At 43.1% G+C, this 21,006-nt stretch overlaps 1 protein-coding gene across 1 annotated transcript in view; it reads left to right on the top strand.

The window, feature by feature from the left end:
• The first annotated feature begins 809 nt into the window (after positions 1-809).
• The window catches only part of SUSD4 (sushi domain containing 4), a 69,736-nt gene continuing 49,539 nt past the window's right edge, over positions 810-21,006 (top strand). Inside the window, exons 1-2 of the mRNA XM_085054720.1 lie at positions 810-1,073; positions 1,397-1,552. Of these exons, the coding sequence (XP_084910846.1) occupies positions 1,432-1,552 (121 nt within the window). The 5' untranslated portion in view covers positions 810-1,073; positions 1,397-1,431. The remainder of the gene's footprint in view (positions 1,074-1,396; positions 1,553-21,006) is intronic.

Raw genomic sequence — 21,006 nt, forward strand, 5'->3', positions numbered from 1 at the left:
GCAGAATGCCTGCATTTCACTGTGAGATGCCCATTTTCTCCAGGGGAGATAAAGAACTACGCTTCTTACTCTGGCCTTTGAACTGATACATGATTTGAACTAAAATCCCTCCTGAAGAGCCTTAAGTTTTAACTTGGAGGAGACAGCATCAGGCAGCTGAGACACTTGAAAAGAACTTTAATGTTACCACTATTTACTATTAACTCTAAAGTATCAGGATGTGCTATTTCCACATACTCTTAGTAGGATCCCATATGCCTTTGGCTATGTTTGCATTGGCTCCGGCTATGTTTCATTACAAATGTGTCTTCCCTAGTCCCTGGTTTTGTCCCCCTCGCTGTGTCCCAGGTATGTACCACACACTCTTCAGCTGGAGGACACCCTCTGCTACCTCTGAGCAAGGGAAGAGCTGCGGGCAAAGGGGCAACACCCCTAACAGCGCACTGGGAATGGCACCAGGAAACACGGAGCTACCGCAGCTGCTGCAGCCACGAGACAGTGCCTCTGATTCAGTGATTCGTGGCAGGGAATTTCACAGATTCACTAAATGTAGCTGGATGCTGATTACGAGCAGCAAATTGCTTCAGCCGGCAGGCCCAGGCGCCCTGCCTTTCCCCAGTGGCAGCTGCTGGGTCTGGAGCGCTCAGGAATACACCTTCCCACTCCCCAAAACTGCGAAAGATGTGGCACCGCCACCAGCGCCGCTAAACCGCGTCTGCCATCCAACGTTCTGCGTACGTGACGAAGCACAGGGCATCCCAAACATGCTCCGTCAGAGCTGCGCACCGCGAAACCCCGTTTGAGGTGAAAACGAGCGGAAACTACCGGGAGCGAAGCCTTAACTTCGCCTTCCCCCGCCCTGGGGCGGCCCCGGCTCGGGGCAGGGGGTGCCCCCCGGCCGGGACAGCGCGGAGCGGCGGCGCAGCCGTGCCCGCGGCTGCCATGCGTGCTGGGCGCCGGGGCTGCCCGCGCTCCCGCCGCGCACGGCTCCCCGCGCCTCCGCTCCGCTCCGCGCCGGCCGGGCGGGCGGGCCGGGCAGGTGCGCGCTGCGGCTGCCGCTGCCCCGCTCGCAGGTAGGGCCGGCCGGCTGCGCTCTGCGCCTCCTGGGTGCGTGTGCCGTGTGCGGGGAGCGTGCGGTGTGCGAGTGTGTGCGAGTGTGAGCGAGTGTGCGCTCCGCCCGGCCCCGGCAGGCTGCCGAGCCGCAGCGGCGGAGGCGGCGGCAGCAGCCGCGGAGGTACCGCCGGCTGTGGCGGGGGAGCCCCGCAGGTAGCGGCGGCGGGGGGCGGCGGGGCGGGCGGGAGCGCGTCCCGGGGCCGGCGGGGGGCGGCGCGGGGGCGGCGGGGGCGACCCGCGGAGCCCCGGGCAGCGGCGAGGCGGAGCGGCTCTCTCGTTGCAGGTGGCGGCGAACCGGATGCCTTTGGCGGGCAGAAGATGTGTCATGGGAAGCAGGCGAGCGGCGGCGGTGCCCTCCCGGCGGCGCGGCGGCGGGCGCTGGCCGCGGCGCTGTGGCTGCAGCTGGCGCTGAGCCTCGGCCCGGGGCTGGCGGCGGGCGGTGAGTGAGTGAGGGGCCCCGGCCCCGGCCCCGCTCCCCTCCTCCGCCCGGCACACCCCTTCCCTGCCGCCCCCGCAGCCCCGGCCCGGGGGGAGCGGGGAAAGTTGCCCCTCTGTGCCCCCCAGCCCTGCCTGCCCGCCGCGGGAGCGCGCAGCCTTTGGCACCCTCACCCCGGGAGGGAGGGAGGGAGGAAGGGAGCATCACCCCGGCCCCGCTTAGGGAGCGCCTAAAGGGCTGTCTCTAGGTACAGCTTCGTTTTGAAACGGCGTAATTTTTTGAATTAAAAAAAAAAAAAAAGCCTTGCCCCGCCGCGGTCCGCTCAGACATCTCTTGGATGACTCTCAGTGCGAAATCCCCATGCAGCTGGGCAAGGCAGGAATTTGGGGATGAAGCTGGCGATTCGGGTGTGCAAATGCAACGTCCTTCAGCACTCTCCTAGTGGAGGAGCGACCCAGCCTCATTTGGCCTTTTTAATTTTAATTACCTTTTTAACACTATCATTTAAATTATTGAGCCTGTGAGATATTTTCAGCAGGTACTTTTAATTACAAAATTGTTTTAAATTGATTCCATAATTAGACTTGGATTACTGGAAAAGTCTTAAAGTAAACTGCTTTGCTGTAAAATGAACTTAGCTGTGGTAATGAGAGCAGCTCCACATTCCTACTCCACCATGGTATTATATATTTGTGTTGGGGGAATAAGCCATTTTATAATTGAATCGCATCACTAATGGCAGACAGAGCCCAATATAAAAAATGCTTGGGCTTCTTCTCATGGCCAAAGACTTATGCCAAAATTTTCTAACTTGGATGCCTAAGCCCCAGCAGCTCCAATCCAGATGTGTTTTCTGTCACTGAGCATGGACTTGCAGGAATACAGCTGAAGAGGACTTCAAAAGGTCATCTTGTCCATCCTGCTCCTGATGCGATTCAGTCCTAGTTTTCTCTATGGAGACGATAATGCCATTTTCCAATAGAAATCCCGTGACTGCAAATGTGATTCTAGCTAAACAAGCTTTTAAACTGTTGCAGTCTCTACATATCCCTCTTTAGAAATCAATGGCTTTTTTAATATTAATGATTTTATTGCATTGCAACTGTGTAACCCTTGATTTCCTGGCCAGCTCATGTTTCAGTGTGGTGGTGCTATTCAGCCTGTCCTGTGCCTTTCTCGGGATTGGAGTTGTGTGTGCTCCTGTCCTTCTCTAACCTCCTTCTTCTGGCTCCATTCATAAAAATGGAGCTGTTGCAAGGCCCCCTCCTCCCCGAGGCTCTGCATATCCCACAGTTTGATTGTCAGCATTTATTTAGCCGATTAGTGCAAGAGGTTCTTCAAAATACGGTTTATATCTCCCTCGAATGGAATAGTTTTCATCACAGCCTGCAATAAATTGTTGTGCGATGTTGATCGTTATTGAAGCCGCTGCCTTTTACCTTGGTAGTGTAACTAATTCTGTACCAAATTTCATTTTTAAGGCATTTTAGCATCTTTCAGTAATTTTTCCTTCTTTGGTCCTGAGTCTAGGAAAAGGCAATGCACTGAACTGTTGTGCATGGGCATAATCACCAGTGAAAAACATTCATTGCTGTTCTGATTATTGCTATTATTTTCCAGTGTGGTTGTGCTCAGAAGGTAGGCACTGTATAAATCCCAGCAAATGTACAGTCCTTTCATGTGGTAGAATATACGGTTGTTGGGTTTCTTTCACCCTGAGTCATTCGAGTGGTAAAAATAATGAGCTTTGTAATTAGAACAGAGGACTGTGAATTAGCATCTCTCCTATTTTAGGCTGTGTTGTATCTGTGAGTGAGCTCACTGTGCTCACACAGCTTGCTGTGTTTGCTGGGAGGGCTCAGCTTTTGGCTCCCCAGCCTGTGACACAGAGTTTGGGAACTTGTAAGCAGCTGTTGTCTGAATTTGTGATTTCCCGGGACCTTTGAAAATCTTGTTTCTGTAGAACTCTCATTTTATGTGTTTGGGTATTTAGACACATGGCACGTGGCATTACTGACTGGTTTGGAAAATGTAGCCCCAGTCTCTTTCTTTCTTCTCATTATCTGTTAAATAAGGATAATCATACTTCTCTGAGAGATTTGAAAAGAGCTTTGATGACATTTAATGAAAATACTATTGAGGTGGAAAGAATTTGTTTCAAAAGCTTTAGAAAAACAGCACTGACAACATGCTGAAATAAAAACTATCTCCCATATTAACACATTAAAATAAATAGTTTAGGGTTATTTTTTTTTCTACGAAGCAATCCACAGTTTATATTTTGGATCCCATTTATAGCTTCCTCCCTTCCTTGGCTAATACCAGGATTTGTCTCCTGTAATAATCCTGTCATGACTTGTGTGACTCCTTCTATTTTATATCTGACTAAGCTCTATTGATTGTCACATTCTACCATTTCACCCCAAATCAATACTACTTATAACTCTTTTTTTTTCTTGTCAATAACCCTACAGAGAATAACTTTGTTTATTACACTTTGACTTTCGCAGAAGTGGATCTAGCAAAAAAATCTGCTGTAGAAGTGAACTCAAATGAGCAAACCTTTCAGCTATCAATATCTCTCATTCGTCCCTGATGTATTTAAAACTCTGTTGATACCAAGGATAAAGTGTATATCTCATACTTCAGCTTGTGGCTTTCATCTAATAATTTTTGTTTACAGAATGATAGAATCGTTTAGGTTGGAAAAGACCTTTAAGATCATTGAGCCCAAGTGTTAATGCAGCACTGCCAAGACCACCACTAAGCTGTGTCCCCAAAAGCCACATCTTTTAAATACCCCAGGGGTGGTTGACTCAACCACCTCCCTGGGCAGTCTGTTCCAATGCCTGACAACCCTTTTGGTGAAGAAATTTTTTCTAATATCCAATCTAAATCTCCTCTGGTGCAGATCCTCTTGTGCTGCAGATCCTTCACCAGCTCTTCTCTGGACACTCTGCAGTGCCTCAATGTCCTTCTTGTAGGGAGGGGCAGCAAAAGGGACAAAGCAGGAGCATGCTGGGGAGGCTGCTATGAGGAGAAATGGAGCTGATGACAACTTACTTTGGAATTTTAAGGTATTGTAGAGAGTTCACTGTGAAAGCTGTGGAGAGAATAGCTGTAATAATATGTTCTTAAATATATTTCAAATTCCTGAAATTGTTTTAAAATGGTGGAGGATGACGAAATCTAAAAGGAGAGGGAGAAAAATAGTTCAGTAAGCTTCTGGTTCTGAGGTTTTTTGGTCTTGTACCTAGACATGACATGGGGATGGCTCTGCTTTGTTGCCATGGGTCATTTGGGTGAAGTGTGTTCTTCTGCAGGGCCCAGTGGGGAGTCTCAGGACTGCACATAGCACACATCACCCCAGGCTTGCAGGGGGCCATGACCTTGTCTTGCTTCCTGGCCTGGAGCAGGGTCAGCATTCTAGCTGTCTTTCATCTTCTGTTTCATCTCTTTGATCTTCCACTGCAGAAGTGCACACTCTAGTTCCTCCAAAGCCTGGCTGGCTCCAGTTCTCTGAACTTTTCCTTAGTTTATGTCATACTTTCTGGACTGCTGGTCATTCAGACCATGAGCTTGCTCTCATGGAGCCACATCCCTGTGGAACACACCTCACTGGCACTGAACAGAGCTAAGGAATATCTGCCTGTGCCTTAGAGCTCTGCTCCTGCTCAGACATCCCGGGTTCCTTTGCTGTCAGTTTAGGATGCTGCTGGGTTATATTCAGCTTCTGATTCCCTGCAGCTCCCAAGCTTGCTCCTGCAGGGCTCTTACCTGGCCAGATGTTCCTATTCCATGTTGCTGCTTTTTTTGGCATTGCAATCAATTTGTGGTGTTTCCCTGGTTGCACATTCTGCAGGCAGCATCCCTGCATATTGGTGGTGCTTCTAAGCTGGGAAGTACATCATGCATGATGGTAAAGAAATCTGGCATGCTGTGAAGCCTTCAAATATATTGAATTTCAGTGATTCTGTGAAAAATAGTGGCAGGCTTCTTTTTCTAGACCAAGGCTGAATTTTTTACTGCTCTGTGATTGTATTGCATTTGATTGAAATTTTGGATATGCCTTGGTTATAGTATCTCACCAGTGACTTTGGATGTAGTGGCCATCAAAAACACCTCCCTCAGGTTTCTGAGGATGGCAGACTTGTTTCCCTGGGATGATACAAATTTTTGTGTCTGCTGATGATGCAGGCCCATGATAGGGCTGACTATTTGGTAACCTGCAGTTGTTTTTGGCAAGAGAAGCCAGCAAAGGATTTGCCATAGCTGCCTTACATGCCCTTCTGAGATTATAGAGAAGATTTTGTGAAAACTCAGAATGTTTCCTGGTACCCTCTCTCTAAGTCTGTAGTTAATGTGTTTTACTGTCTCTGTCTCAGTGCATCTGCTTCACTTGTCAAGCAAAATAGGCATTTCAGCCTCGAGTTCCCAGTACATTTGATGAAATCATCAGTTATTTTGCAGGATTGTTTTTAACCTCCAGTTTATTGGATAAGCTCGGTGTTTTGGAAGGAAGAGATTTTTCCGATCATGACAGGATCTCAGTCCCAGCTGCACCTCATGCAACCTCTGCTCTCAGCAGTTAAGTGCCATTCCCTAGCTGTTCTGATTGCAAGTGGCAGGGCTGGTGACATCAGAGGATGGCAGTTCATCATTTGTCTCAGTGGCACATCCATCTGCCTGCTGCCTTGAGAGAGGTGGGCATATTTGATAGATGAATCTTAAATCAGTTTCTTAACACCCTGCAAGAAGGAGCTTCATCACTGATGAACTGAGCCATTTGGAGACTGAGGTTAACTTTGCTGCTCTGCTTTGCTCCCTGACTCCCAGGATTGCAATAGAATATCTTTGATCTCTATATTAGGGATGATTACAGCTTTAGAAGAATTAATTAATTATGCTTTGCTTGATTTTTCTCATCTGTAAAGTAGATAAGCGATGTATTTTGTGGGTGTGTTATGAGGGAGTTGGAGAACCTCCCAAAGAAAATGTTACAGGAATAAGAAATATGAATTTTAACGAGTTATTAAATGAACTTTACCAAAGTAGAAGGTTCTTTAGTATTCATGATTTTTGTTGTTGTTATTTGTGTGGTTTAATAATTAAATATTCTTACCAGAATTAGAAAGATTCTATCTTTTTAACCATTACAGATTCTTATAGGTTTTTTCTACAGCATTGATCACATACTCAATTTTTTTTATCCCAAATATTGTCTAACTCTGATTGCAATTCATTTATTTCTATAACAAAATACACATTATTAGAAGTAGGAAACCTTGCACTCGTGCTGTGCATTTTCATAAGGTTTTAGGCAGGAAAAAGACAACAAAGTGTGGCCTGAATTCATATTTGCATTGTGCCAGTGCAAATGTGAATGAAGGCTGGGCTACACTTTCTGGTGAGCACTGCTTAGTCAGAAAATGAGCTCGGGGGATAAAGTGGTGTAGTGTGTACAATTTGATTCTCTAAGTGGAAAAATTTGCTTTGCTAACGTATTAAGGGGACTGAAGGTACGAGTATCTCACCAAATACAGCAATTTAACTGTGAAACTGGCATCTCCTCACTTGGTTTTACATCTCTCAGCTCCTTCCCTCGAGGTGGCTGCAAGCACAGCATTATGGAACCAATTACAGGCTGTACAGCTATTAAACCTCGGGGTGGTGTGGTTTGTAACAGCAGCTTTTGGTGTCTACACTTACCTTCCATCTGACTGTGTTACCCAGTTGCTTCTGTTGACACCAAGTTTGGCCACCTGCTTTTCAGAGGGGACTCCCTATGGCTTTTCCTGATGGGATTTATCCGAGTTAGGATGTTTCTTTCTCCTCCTACTGTAAACAGTGGAAGTGGTTGGTGGTGCCATCTGTGCTCACTGAGATCCTGTGGGGCAAATGTGTTTCCACATTTGTGACCCTTGAATCTTTTAAATCAGGTAGTATCCATCCTGGGTTGCTCTTCTGCTTGTTAAAGGGTTGTACCAAGCTTTTTTTTAATCTAGGGAGGTTCCAGAATTTATCAGGAACGTTTCTGTATTAATTGATTTTGTGAGTATGACCAAATTTAGCAAGGAGTATATGGGGCTTTTCTGGCAGCATCCCTACTTACTTTTGATAAACATCTCATTAAACCCATAATTTTACAAATATTCTTGCTTGTGGTAGCTTAATAGTAATGATAGTAATAAAAATGTGAATTTTTTTATATAGCTCTACTCATCCATAGAGTTTAAAGCACTTTATAAAGGAACATAAGTTTCATTATGTCCCTTTGTAGATGGGGAAATGACTACAGAAGCGTTAAATGTCTTGAAGACACATTGCACGTAAGAAACAGATGCTACCATAGACAAAGAAGAGATCCTTTGGATCTTCATCCAGCACTTTCTTCTGTAAATAGAATTTAGGGAAATTCCTAATCCACATTTTTATGAGATGGCCTTTATAATAGAATTTTTTTGGCTGTGACTGTCTTCTAATTGAGATGAGCAGCTGATTTCCTATTCACTTAAATTGCTACTTAAGCAAATCACAGAGAGAGTTTTTCCAGTGTGGTTTATTTGCCTGACTCCTTTATGTCTGAGATAGCACATGGCATTTTTCCAGACACCAAAAACATCTTCTGAATAAAAAAAAAAAATGCTATGAGTTAGGGTGAAGCCCTGAAAAATGGTATTATGCAGGTTTCTCATGGTGTAAAGCCCCTATCAACAGAAGGATATTTCTGCCTTGCTCAGTCATGTGGTTCATGATCACAGTTTACATAAAAGGGCAACACTACAGAAGTACTGCATGTGATTTTAAATTAATTCTACCATACTTGAACAATTAGAGAGAAGAAGACCACTGCATGACCAAGCAGCTCCATGTGGCATGAGGGCCATTGCCTTATACTGCCCATCCCACTTCAGAAATCAGTGGATGTGTAATGTGCTCCCATAAAAATATGGGTTCAGCTTACAAATGTTTGCTCATGAAAACATTAGGTGTAATGCAGAGGACACAGAGGGATGAAACAGGTCTGGTCCCTTGATCCTTTCTGCACGTGATGAAGCAGGTCAAAGGGTGCAGCAGAGTTTCTGGAACCAGTTAAAATTTACAAAATCTGAAAAAAAAAGCCATCTGGAAACTGAAAAGAGGAAACAGAGCTTACAATAGCCTGAGGAAGAAAATAGGTTATGTTACTAAGGGTTAGATTATGTAGAAGTTGGGTTATCAAGGATATCATGACATAATATCCTAAAAATAAACTCTCTTGTACACTGCCAGAGAAAAAATGGGATATGGTATGCACATGAATCAGAGGAATCATTATATCACTGGACTTCCATTCCGGAGACCAAGAGGACACGCTAAAAAGAAGAGGTTGTCTTTGAAAATGCAAAGCCTTCAGATATTTTTTGGTAGTGCAGAAAGGCAGCAGAACTCATGGCTGTTTATCTGTCAGGAGGCTGGAGAACACCATACAGATACAAGAGAAAAGCTGCCATGCGTGCTGGGAGGGAGGAGAAGATGCTCAGAAAGAGAAGCCTGGAAACATGGGGTCCTGTTCTCATGTCTGTCATTAGCACCAGTGAGTGTGTACACAAAAAAACTATGGAACAGAAATTTCATTTCCATCTTGCAGGAGGTGGGACAACACCTGTGAGAGCAGAGTGACAGAAATAGGACTGCAGAAGAGCTCAGAAGCACCTGTAGTTCATCCTCCTGCCCAGAACACAGGTCCCACGCACATAGCTCAGGCATGTTCCCAGTTGAGACTTTGTGTTGAAAACTCTACAGTCTGTTCCAGTGCTTCATTCTCTTAACCACTAAAAAGGTTTTTCTCAAGTCTAACTTGAATCATCATTGCTCTAACATAGGACTCTGAGGATTTCCATCTCTAGTGTGGGATTCCCAAGTGTTACTTCCCCCACTGTGCTGCCTGTCAGTGCAAATCCAGCAGTGCTGTGTCTTGGCCCATCCTGACTGCTGCAGTCACTTTCCTGGGTCAGGCTGGAAAAATCCAGACTGCTCCAGTCCAGCAAAGTGTCTTTGAAAAGTTAGGGATTAATTAACAGCCTGGGAGCTGAGGTTTAGCTGTAGCTGCCCGATTTTCATGTGTTGCTGCCAGCACAGAAGGAGCTGTTGTGATTCTTGATGGTGGAACTTCCATTTTTCTGGTTTAGTGAAGGTCACAGCTAAGTTTGTGTTTAACACTAGATCAGATATCTTACCAGCAGCTATCAGAAAGGTCAGCTTTACCTTGCTAGTTCGGAAGGGCTTGCAAGGATTTTCCAAAGTCACAATTGGAAAGCACCAGGAATAAATCTCAGAGCCCTCCCATAAAAGATGCTTATTTACACAGTCTGTTCTCCTTGGGGATATTAGACCAACTCTTTGTACTTGATCATGATGTAAACAGTATGGTTATTGCCACAGTAAATTGCACCCAAGTGAATTTGTGTTTTACTTCTGTAGACTGAGTGAAGTTGTATATACTGAACAGCCCTGTGGTAATAGATTCACACAAAAGCCAGTCAATAGCTTAAGACTTCCATGTGTGTTTGCAAATAAACAATTTTAACTGGAATTTTTATAAGCAGCTGCTTAACAGCTGTCACCCCCAGTGCCTGAGTTCCCATTTCCAGTGAAATGGTTGCTAATTGTGGGTATCCAGAAAGATTGTGGCATTCAGAAATGGCAGAGGGAGAGGTGGGGGATATTAGAGAGTGTGTGGGGAGGAGTTGCTTGGTTAGGCTGAAATGGAAGTTAGATTTGGAGCAGCACTGAGAGCTGAATTAGCAAGAGAAGGTTGCAATGGTGTGGGGACTGAACTCAACAGCACTACTTGCTTGGGTAAATCTTCTAGCTGTGAGAACTTCATGGCTTACAGTGTGTCTTTTTATGTATTTCTTATACTCAGTGGAAGCCTACCACGCTATTCCTGTGTTTGTGTAAGAATGATTTGTATTCTGAAAGTCATGGGTACTTATGAGACAGAGAGGCATTTTTCTGTATCTCTCCACTTAGTTGACATTTTTAGGGATATTTTGTGTACACATCATCTTATTCAGAGAAAACACAAATGATCCACTTAGAACTGAAAATAAATAATAAATAATTTGGTCTCCTGTAAATTGGACTTATAAAATAGCTTGATTGCAATTACCAGCTTTGCAGTAATTTTGAAGGAATTAAGATAGAATGGTGTTATCATGAGCAATATTAAAAATGAAAATACACAGACATTTGTCTTGATCTTGTAAAAGTGCAGAACATTCTTCTCTCCTCTGAAGGGGAACCATGACCCCCAAAAGTACAGTCACAACCATTCTGGGAGAGCACCATGCAGCTGCAACCACAATCCTGCTCTATCCCTCCTTGGGTTCAGAGATAAACATCCTGGGCAGTTCTTCCCATCGCTGACTCATGCAATCACATGCTCTGTTCTCTGCACTCCTTGTTCTCTTTTCCAAGGCTTGAGGTTCTTCTGTGGGGCCAGGGAAGAAGTATGGAGGATACAGCCTCTCTTTTCATTAGAGACAATTCCAGGTTAATACCATTGGGAGTTACCTGGGTGAGCTGGAGTGTGTGACATGGGTGTGACAGCACAGTGCCCACATTTTAAACCTCCCCCTCGCTCTGTGCTATGGGATTCATGTGCCAAAAAGTGGGGCTGTTGTTTCAGGCCTTGCCCTCTTCTCTTTTGGCACTCAGAAATGTTTGCCCAGGTGGAAGAATCTACCTTTCAAATCCAGCAGAGTCCTTTCCTGCTGATAGCCCGTGCTTCATATTTCACTGCTGCCCTTATCCAGTGCGTCTGTCTTAGAGACCAGCACAAGAAAGGTACAGTCTGGCACTGATTTTGTCAAGTCCAGGCTAAGATATTTTAGTTCAAAGGGACAATCTCAGTGAAAATACTCACCAGACAAACTACATGAATGATTGCACGACATGTGTAGATGAAACCCAGCTCCATTATGCCTGTGATCTCTTGGCAATTAGGTCATGATGGGACACACCTCTGCACAGTGGCTGTAAGAGATGCCAGTGGAAGAGATTGCAGGAAGGGGCATCTGGTGATAAAGGAGGGATGAAGGAGGGGTACATATCTGTCTTAGCATGCATCCACTAATGCACTTGCTGTGCCCTTTATTAATTTGATGGATAAGTGGATAGGTAGGAGAGATGTATGCATAGAGAGATGTATATATATGCTGAGTAAGAGTAAGAAATGAAAAACCCCAGAAAACCAGCAGTGAAACATCAAAAAATCTACTACTCTCATTGACAGTCATTCCAAGGTTCTTATGCTTATTCTTAACATTTACAAGGTTGCATTTTACACTGAAAAATGGATGAGTGCTGCCTCTAATGCTTCTGTTTAGGCACAAGAGTGATACTGGATTCATATGAGGGATGGAGGGCAGGATAGTGTTTGGTATATTTAGATTCTATTTCATTTTTATTTCATATTCAGTAACGTTACAGAGAAGGACTTCATTCCTCATTTCAAAGAGAAATCCATCAGATAAATTGTGTTCACTGCGGGGAGAGGAATTTTGTCAAAACCAAGATGAAAGATGCCTCTCTGCAGTAGCCTTGATGTACTAGGAGGTGTGTTTCCTGGATGCTGCTAATAAGTGTATTTTTCAACTCTGGGTTCTGCATGTGGTAGAGTTTTCTTGGTTCTTCCAACAGGCTGTCTGAGAAGCCTTGTACTTGGAGCAGGTAGATCTATGCAGCAGGGAGTCAGTATGTCAGCCAGGCCAAGGTTACATGACTGAAAAACTAGTATTTAAAACTTTTTTTTAGAATGCCAACGTTATTAGAATATTAATAAATGTAAGGGGGCACTCATTTAAAGTGGCTCAGAATTATGTCAACTAGGGGTTTTGCTGCAGTGCATTAGTATTGCAGGTAAATGATTAATGACATTTGCCAGCCTTGCCTGTTTAAAGCTGTGATTTAAAAACACAGAATTTCAGGGAAAACAGTTATAAATCTGATTTTTTATATATTGTATAAATCTGGTCTGATAGTTATTTTTTCCCAAAGGAACAATGTAGCAGCTCCCAGCTGCAACTCTGTAGTCATCTTAGCATTTGCTGTTTATGATCCCTTTTTGCCGTACCTAATCTCAGTTTAATTCTTTGGTTGTTTTATTGGAGAGGAAAAGGTCCTTTGGTAGTGCATATATACCTATATTGGTGGAAAAAATATTTTCCATGTGCTGGAATTTTCTGTCCTTGCAGTCAAGCGATTCTGTTATCGTGAAATCTCCTCTGAAGTACAAAACCAAGGCAGTGCAGGGAGCTGCAGCAGGATTTCAGCAGCCAATGGGACTGGCAGCTTACTGTGAATGTTAACACCAGACTGCTGTTTGTTAGCTTGGAAATCCATTTGCTGGTTTTTCCCTGATCTGAACGTGTTTGGAAATAGGATGATGTAGGGATTTTCCTATTCATCAGCTTTCCATTTCTCCTGTGAATTTCCTATCTCGCTCCGAGGCAGTCATTTGGGCCATGGGGACTCTGGTCACCAGCAGCACTGCCAAATTTCCTACAAGAGCAAATCTGCATCCTCTGTATTGCCTCCTGCACTTGACCTTGGGAATGGAGGAGGTGGGGGGAAGAGGGGTTTGTATGTGATGAAGAGATTTGGCCTCATGGAACAGTTCTAAAACAAAGCCCCCCTCAGTTTGCATGTGGGGATGAGGAAAATGTGCTTTTTCTACAGCACAAGATGGTGCTGGTCCTTCTGGTTGGATGTACAGCCTCTCCTTTCAGCGTTTGAAGACCTCTCATTCTTTCTCCCTTACATCCTTGTCAGTCCATACTTATATCTTCCTCTGACCTATTTTTAAATGTACTTACCTGAAAATAAAATGAACAGGTGGACTAGTGCCTTTTCTGGGAGATTCTCTGGGAAGCTACAAGGCAATTAAAAAATGTTTAATATGTCTCTTTTTGTAATTTGGCTCCAGTTCAACCTTCTCCAGATCATCTGGTCTCTCTGCTGTCTAGATCAGCTAGCTTTTAAAAAATATCTTCACACACACATTTTAACTGTTTACCTTGATCAGAAATATGAAAAAAAAAAGAGTCAGAAAAATAAGACAGGGATGTGCTAGATGGGGAGAAAGGTAGTAGAGGGATGTATTTTTCAGAGCTTTATGTAAAGGTTCCCTTTTCTTCCTAGTTGTAATGGTAATTTCAGTCTCGACTCTGTTATTGAACTTGACTGGATTCATTTGGTTTGTTCCTGGGCTATCCTACTGAGTTTGGAAAGCAAGGGCTACTCAGTGCCCAGTTCTGAGTGTTCCTTACTATCATTCCATATGATCTGTGGTAGGAAGGGAATGATTCTGTACATCCAAGCCTAATGACCTGAATTTGTAAAGCTAAATAGCAACACTGCTACTGGCATGACTCACTATTATTTTTAGCTCTGAAGGGGAGACAGTGGAGCAAAGGTTCATCTTTCCATACCAACTGTGCTTTTTGTTGAACAATCTGATATTGCTGAGAGGTTTAATATTCATGTTTCTGTTTTTAACCAGACTTGTGCAAGATGCCATGCATTTGTTTGGTTTTAATTCATAATAGGCTCATTCCTTGAGAGAATGCCTCTCTGCTCTTCTGTACAGTACGGGTTTTTGCAGAGGACAGAGACTTTGCAACTTGAATTGTTGCTGGAAACAGCCAAAGTGGAAAACGTGACTGATTTAACAAAAACAGCAACACAGAAGTCTGTGGATTTGGTTTGTTCTATTTAAAGTATAAATATCTTCTTCATTTGCCTTCAGAGTGCTAATTATTTTATGTTTAAAGAATAATTTTCAGAGGTAAGACATTTGGTAGTAGTGGTATAATAAAGGAGGAGTCACATTTTCCTGTGGGATAACTGGTCCAGACTCAGTTTGGAAAAGTACACTGATTTCTGAAAGCTTTTGCTTCTAATTCTGTAGAGTGTTGCAAAGCCTGCCAGGCTGCATGGCCTCTGTGCTCCTGCCAGGGTTACCTGGGGAATACCTGGTCATTAAAATCCTCTGTTCCACCCAAGCAGTTCCAGTTTCTAACACTGAATTCCTAAGTAAAGGTGAGTGGTGGTACTGTCAGATTTGAAGGAAAAAACATGTTTACACTCTAAGAAGCTGAAGTCCATAAACCTTCAGTGAAACAAGGGGTCTGAGTAGCTGTGAAGGTACAGGGCAGCCCAGAGAGGTGCTGCTGCCTTTGGGACACTTGCTAAGAGTATGACCAAAACAAAAACCTGCATTCAGATTATGTAGGGTTTAGGTCCTAGTCTGTAGATCATAATGGTGATGCAGCCTACTTGATAAGGAGATTACTGCTTTTATGGTAAGTTGAAGAAATTTTTTTTTTTTTTAATCACAGTGGGAAATTGCCCATACAGCAAGTTTTTAATGGAAGTAAAATACCTTACCAGGATTTAAATCTAATTTGAATTATTTCTTAAGAAGGACCATCATATGATGGTGAATGTCAACTGAGTGATGCTGATATGTTCTCTGTAGTGAAGTCTCTGTCTGCTACGTATGGAAGACTTATCTGAGCCAAAAAGGGAAGTAAGGGCAGAGCATAAGGAGTACAGGGGAAGAATGTGCCTTGCATTATCAGGGGATTGCAAATTCAGATAAAGTAAGACACAGACATTTTGTCAAAGAAGTCGGGTATGTAAGTTTAAAGCTTGCTCTAGGCAGTTTAACTTAGCCAGCACTTCCAACAGCTGATAACCTAAAGTGACACTGACCTTGGCAGACTTACAAGGGTAAGATTTGCACAGGGATGAATTATTTCTTGATCAGTTGCTCGACTATATGAGACACAGTCCAGCCTTCCTTTGGTATTGATTATGGATGTTTGTTTTATCCCAGAGCAAACATACTGATTGCAGATAGTGGAAGTAGAGCAGTCTCTCTGTATATTTGAGCTCTTCTCTATCCATTTTATTATATCCTGGGGCACAGTGATGCTACTGAGCTTGTGCTCTGCTGCTCTCTCCACTTGCCTTCTTGACTCATTCGTTTTTAAAGCTGTAATGCATAGAGTAGGAAGTAGTGGTTTTGTTCAGTAACTATCTGTACAATCAGGATTTTTGGCCATATTGCCTATTTTCTGGCCTTGTTGCCTGCATGTCCAGGGGATGCTTCATGACCTTGGTGTGTAGGCACACAATTCCAATAGCACAGGTGGTTTTCAAGTGTCACAAGTGGCTGCTTTGAGGCTGTCAGTGTTTAGAGACGTGGTGGAGGCAACTCAGCCACAACGTCACTATTTTTAATCCACCCTCTGTGTACTGAATCACTGCACCTCTTGCTAAATCTGTCAGGGTCTGTGGGTGGTAAATGCTGCTAGGATGTAAATCCTTTTTCTTGTGAGGAGCTACCCAGACTCAGGAAATAAAGTGCTGTGGTGGGAACAGAACTCAGCTAAACCCTCCCCATGCTCATTGTAGTGATCTCTATTTGGGCAGTGATTTCTATTTGTAGTGGAATTGGGCAGCTCTGGAGTCACAGCCCTTTCCTGGAAGGTCATAATTTGTGTCCCACTGGACAGAGGCTGTTGGTTTCTTGGATTAACTGAATGCTGTCAAGGCTAAAAGGCCCTCAGGTATTCTCATTTTAGACTTAATATATTGAAATGCCCATGATTAAAAAAAAAAAACAACCAACAAAAACGTAACAAAAACCCAGCCCCAAAAATGTTATGTGATACCTCTGGGAAAGTGACAGCTGAAGGGTCCCTTTTTGGTCTTCTGTTGAGTGACTTGCTGGGTTCAGGGATGCTTTTGCACATGCTACTTTGCCCATCTGTTCTCCCTGCTTTCTCCGATCCCCTGAGCAGTCAGAGAAGCAAAACTCAGAAGACTTCTGTTCTCTCTGCTCTTCAGAGAGAAGAAATTGTGTCAACTGCAATACACTGTTTGGATGAAAAAAAACCCTGAGCTGGCAGGTTAAAACGCCCTAGATAGTATCCCTGACGTGTGTAAGGTGAGTTGACCAAAGAATCCCAGTCCCCTAGGTTTTAGCAGTGGTCACTGAATTACAGACCTGACATTTTCGGACAGCCACGTTTTTTGTTTGCTTGTTCCTCTATTAGACACTTAAATAAGGGATGTAATACTGTGGTGAGAAATGGCTTAATTTTATACTATTTTCTTTACCAACACGGCCTTTAAGTCAATAACCTGTTGTAAGACTCAGGCTCTTTGTGAGCTAAATCTCTGCTGACAGCACATGATTGATTCAATTTTGCAGATGGGACAGATTTCCGTGTTGTGTCTCAACCTGTCTTTTGATTACTTGCACGCAGACCTAGCCACTGACAACCCAAAAACGTTAATGTGGGTGAATGCTCACACATATGCCTTACACATATGTGAACACCCACTCCTTTATGCGTTGCTGGAGGAAAAAATACACTTGTACACAAGAATCCTGTTCCTTATACGTGGGGAATACAGGATGCAAAGTTATGCAGCCAGAAATAGGAGCAGGGGGTTGAAATGTCAGCTTGTGAAAAAATGGAAAATTAATATTGAATGGCTGTATATTCAAGAGGGCTGAGTACAACAGGGATTTGTACTTGATCATCGACCCTTCTTCCTTCAGTAGGTCAGCACTTGTTAGCTCCAAATCTGAGGCTCCTTTCACCTGGAGGCTTTCTCTTACCATATTCTTGTGGGATACCTGTGTGTCTCTCAGCCCTAGGCCACTTGACACTAATTCCCAGTAATTGCTGTCAGTGTTGAAGGAAAAGCCAGTCCTGAATCAGCAAAGAGAGTGAATTGTTCTGCTGTCCCTGGAAGTTTTGCATTTCGCACCAGTTGTCACACAAGGCTGCTATGGCCTCCCCTGGGTATTTTCTGAATGCTGCCTGGCTCAGACCACAGGAGTTCTGCAGCAGAAGTGAAATGTCACAATTAAGTAGAGAAATTCAGTTTCCAAATTTTCATGGAACAATTTCTTATCATAGAAGGGACCCACAAGGATTATGGAGCTCCAACTCCAGGCTCTGCACAGACAGTCCCATGGATGAGCCATTTAGGATCATAATTCGAGAGATACATTGGATGCGTTTGAAAATATAAAATTTAGCTCACTTTTCAATTTTCTTTAACTTAGTGGCAATTTAGAAATTGATATTTCTGTTCAGTAGGCTTCAGTTGTAGCAGGCTAATGCCTACACAGCAGAACTTTTCTGCTCTACTTTATTGTGTAACTTATAAAACTGAGCAGGGGAGACCCTGGGTCTCTCTGAAGGCTAGATTATGACTCCAGTTTATTTGCACAACTGATGTCTCAAATTTCTTTTAAGTTCTACAGTTTGTTCTCTTTGTTTCCCATTTAATGAAAAACCTTTGCCTGGGGCTGAGCCCTGATACATGAGGTGGCACTTCAAGATCAAATGTTATTAATAAAAAAATCCCGCCAAACACCAGAGACTACTGATTTAATTGAAGGACTCCATTTTCAGAGGTGATTTATCCCAAATTTCTAGTAAAAGTCCATGAAAGTTGTGATTTTGTACCATGTTTTGAAATTGGATCCTGACCTAAGACACCTCAATCATATGGCACCATTAGAGGGGAAGGACTTCTGGCCACTGTACTGAAATAACTTTAAAATGTGACCATCTGCCCAGTGTTCTGCAAAGGCAGGAAATACTAATTACAGAATATTCTGGCAGCTCTGGATTTATGACACAGCTGAATCTGACCCAATATATTTACAAAATTGAAGTCGATGTATATTGAAGACTGCACAGCTCAATAGCACTTTGTTTTCTGAACTGTTTTACCTTTGTGTAAGTATATTAGACAAAAGGAGTGTATTTTAAAAAGACATTCAGTACAAATTTGCATTAAAATGGTGCTGTTGCTACAGGATTTATTACGAACTCTTATATAAATAATCTGCTTTTAAACAGACTCTAAATACCTATTTATGCAATGTAGCAGCTGAAAAGTTAGGATATATTTTAAGACTGACAGTAGCTTACTGTGTTCAGCATCTTTGGCTTGTACAGCAGAACATTTTTCACTTAACAACATATTTAAAAAAACCAAAGCAAATACCAAGAGACATACTGTGCACACACACACACAGTGGATTTAAATATAAAGTTCAAGTCACATAATGAGTCAGCTGCAAGCAGGAAAATACTAAATCTGACAGTTTTTTAGTAGATGTTCTCCTATGATTGGGTGTTATAAAGGTTATTTGTCAATAGGTAATGCTATATATGATATGAGCTGCATGGCCTAAACCAAAAAGGTTTCTAAATGGATAAAAGAACTGGAACTGCACAGTCTGATCCCCTTAGCCAAGCCCATGAGAAACTCCTCTTCAGCCATGCTGTTCAGTTCTGCTTTACTCTGTCTGCAGAGCTGCTCACAGACCTGGGGCAGTGCCTGCATCATCTTGCTCTTTTAGCAGCAGTGGCTCTTAGTGTTGTCTCCCTGCATTTGAGTCCAGCTTCTGTCTCTTAATTGAGAGCCTCTCCCACGGCTTTTGGGTAAGGTCATGTATCCCTTGCTACCAAAAACAACTGTGTTCTCTGAGTGGTTTCACCTCTTGTTAGACCATCAATGAATCTTGCTCCAAACATCAAGCTTAACAGAAAAATTGCAGGTTTTTAGTAGGCAGTGAAATAATCTTGACATTGCTCCAGGCTTGTATTTGTGGGATTTTTATGCAATGTGCTTCAGGAATGAAGTGGAATATTGTATTCTGCCTACTCATTCTTCTGTTCTTCATGTAAATATATACTCAAGTGTTTGCTGGAGGCAGTGATTTTTTAAATCAAACAGGTTATATTTATTTAAGTGTGGATCTTCTATCCACTCTGCCAGAGCAGGTGACAGTTCCTAAGACTGATTATTCAGGATGAACACCTTTTGTTATTCATGACTATGCCTTCTGTATGTGTAGGAGAGCACTCATCCCATTCTGAAGTGGTCACCACTTCTGCTCACAGATGCTGTCCCTGCTCTGGCCTCGCCATGTGAGTTCTCCAGGGATTGCTTGTGCCCACAGGTACCCTTGCAATCAGTTGCCATAGTGTTGGATTTGTCTTGTTGTCAAGTTTGTATGGCCACATCCAACAGCTGCTGTGTGAAATGAGGGCAGTTGCTGCCCCTAGTCTGCCTCACAGGTGCTGATCCACCAATTCCACTGCATGTTGGACATGTGGTACAGGAGCAGCTGAGATGTCCCTTGCAGCTTGGTTCACTGGGACACAGTGGTGAGAATCTCACCCCTGCAAAGTTTGTTTCATGGGTGCAAAGCTTTATATTTGAAATTCGCAGGAATAAGTAGCTGAAGTAATTGTTAGCAAATTGTGTTTCTGTTCAATTTTGAAATGAATATATGATTTTTTTCAGGGGCATGTTAGCAGTGGCAAGTGGGAAGACTCCTTAGGCGAAAGATCTGACTGTTTAGAAATTAAAATGGTACAGAATAGATATAACATCTAGAAGATGATAGTTTTATCCTTTGGGCATATGTCTGTGTAGGCTGAAGAAATTAGTGGAGCTGGTCTCCCACCTCAGTTTCCTTAATGCCCTGTATGTGTTTTATACAACATTTTGGTTTTGTAAGCAGTCATGCACACGTGGTTTCTGATTGTTCTGTTTCAGACTCTGGAAAGTTCTGCCTTGGATAATGGGTCTGGAGTTATAAAGATTTAAATAGTGAAATATGTTAAATAAATCACGTATTTCTTTAGAATCATCCTCAAAACTGAAGACTCAAGATATTCTTTGTTTTGAATGCCTCTTGAAGACTAACACTTTCTAAATCACTGTCTTCTCAATCTCCTGTAAGGAGAATGTCATCACTTGTAGCTTACAGTCTTTCCTCATACTAGGAACAGTCCTTTGAGATGCAGAGGCCATAGGTAATCAATCCTACATTCATTTTTCAACAAAAGAATTAATCTGGCTGATATTCAGCAGAATTTTGCATTGAGAGAGAACTGCAGAAATACTGTGAACTATGTGATTAGACTTTCACATTTTTAACCTGTTTGCCCTTGAGCATCTGTCTAATCCGTAAAGATGTCTAAGACTAGAGCTTTCTGTATAAAAAATCGGTCAGAAAAGGAATCACTGACCATATATATTCCCCCTTCCCTCTGCAATGCATTAAGCAAGAGTGCAACATAGCTAAATTTTTACTGATGCTTTTTCCATTTATTCTCATTGAGAAAGTTCCAACAGAATTGTGAACTGTGGAATTGCTGTGACATCAGCCTTTTGTTTTGTTCTGGCAATAGTAAGTTTTGAGATCAGAATCGTATTCCATATGTGAGATCTCAGCAGAAGAGGTGGAATTCTGACAGCCTTTGCCACCTGCATCTGTTGTGTCACAGGTCTTTTCTTTGGAATCTTGGTCCTAAGACAATGATTGGCCAGGAAGGGGCAGTTGCAGGAGAGGGTGCAGC

Source organism: Lichenostomus cassidix, chromosome 3 (assembly GCF_008360975.1).
Source record: "Lichenostomus cassidix isolate B80296 chromosome 3, HeHo_3.0, whole genome shotgun sequence".
In the NCBI taxonomy this organism is placed as follows: domain Eukaryota; kingdom Metazoa; phylum Chordata; class Aves; order Passeriformes; family Meliphagidae; genus Lichenostomus; species Lichenostomus cassidix.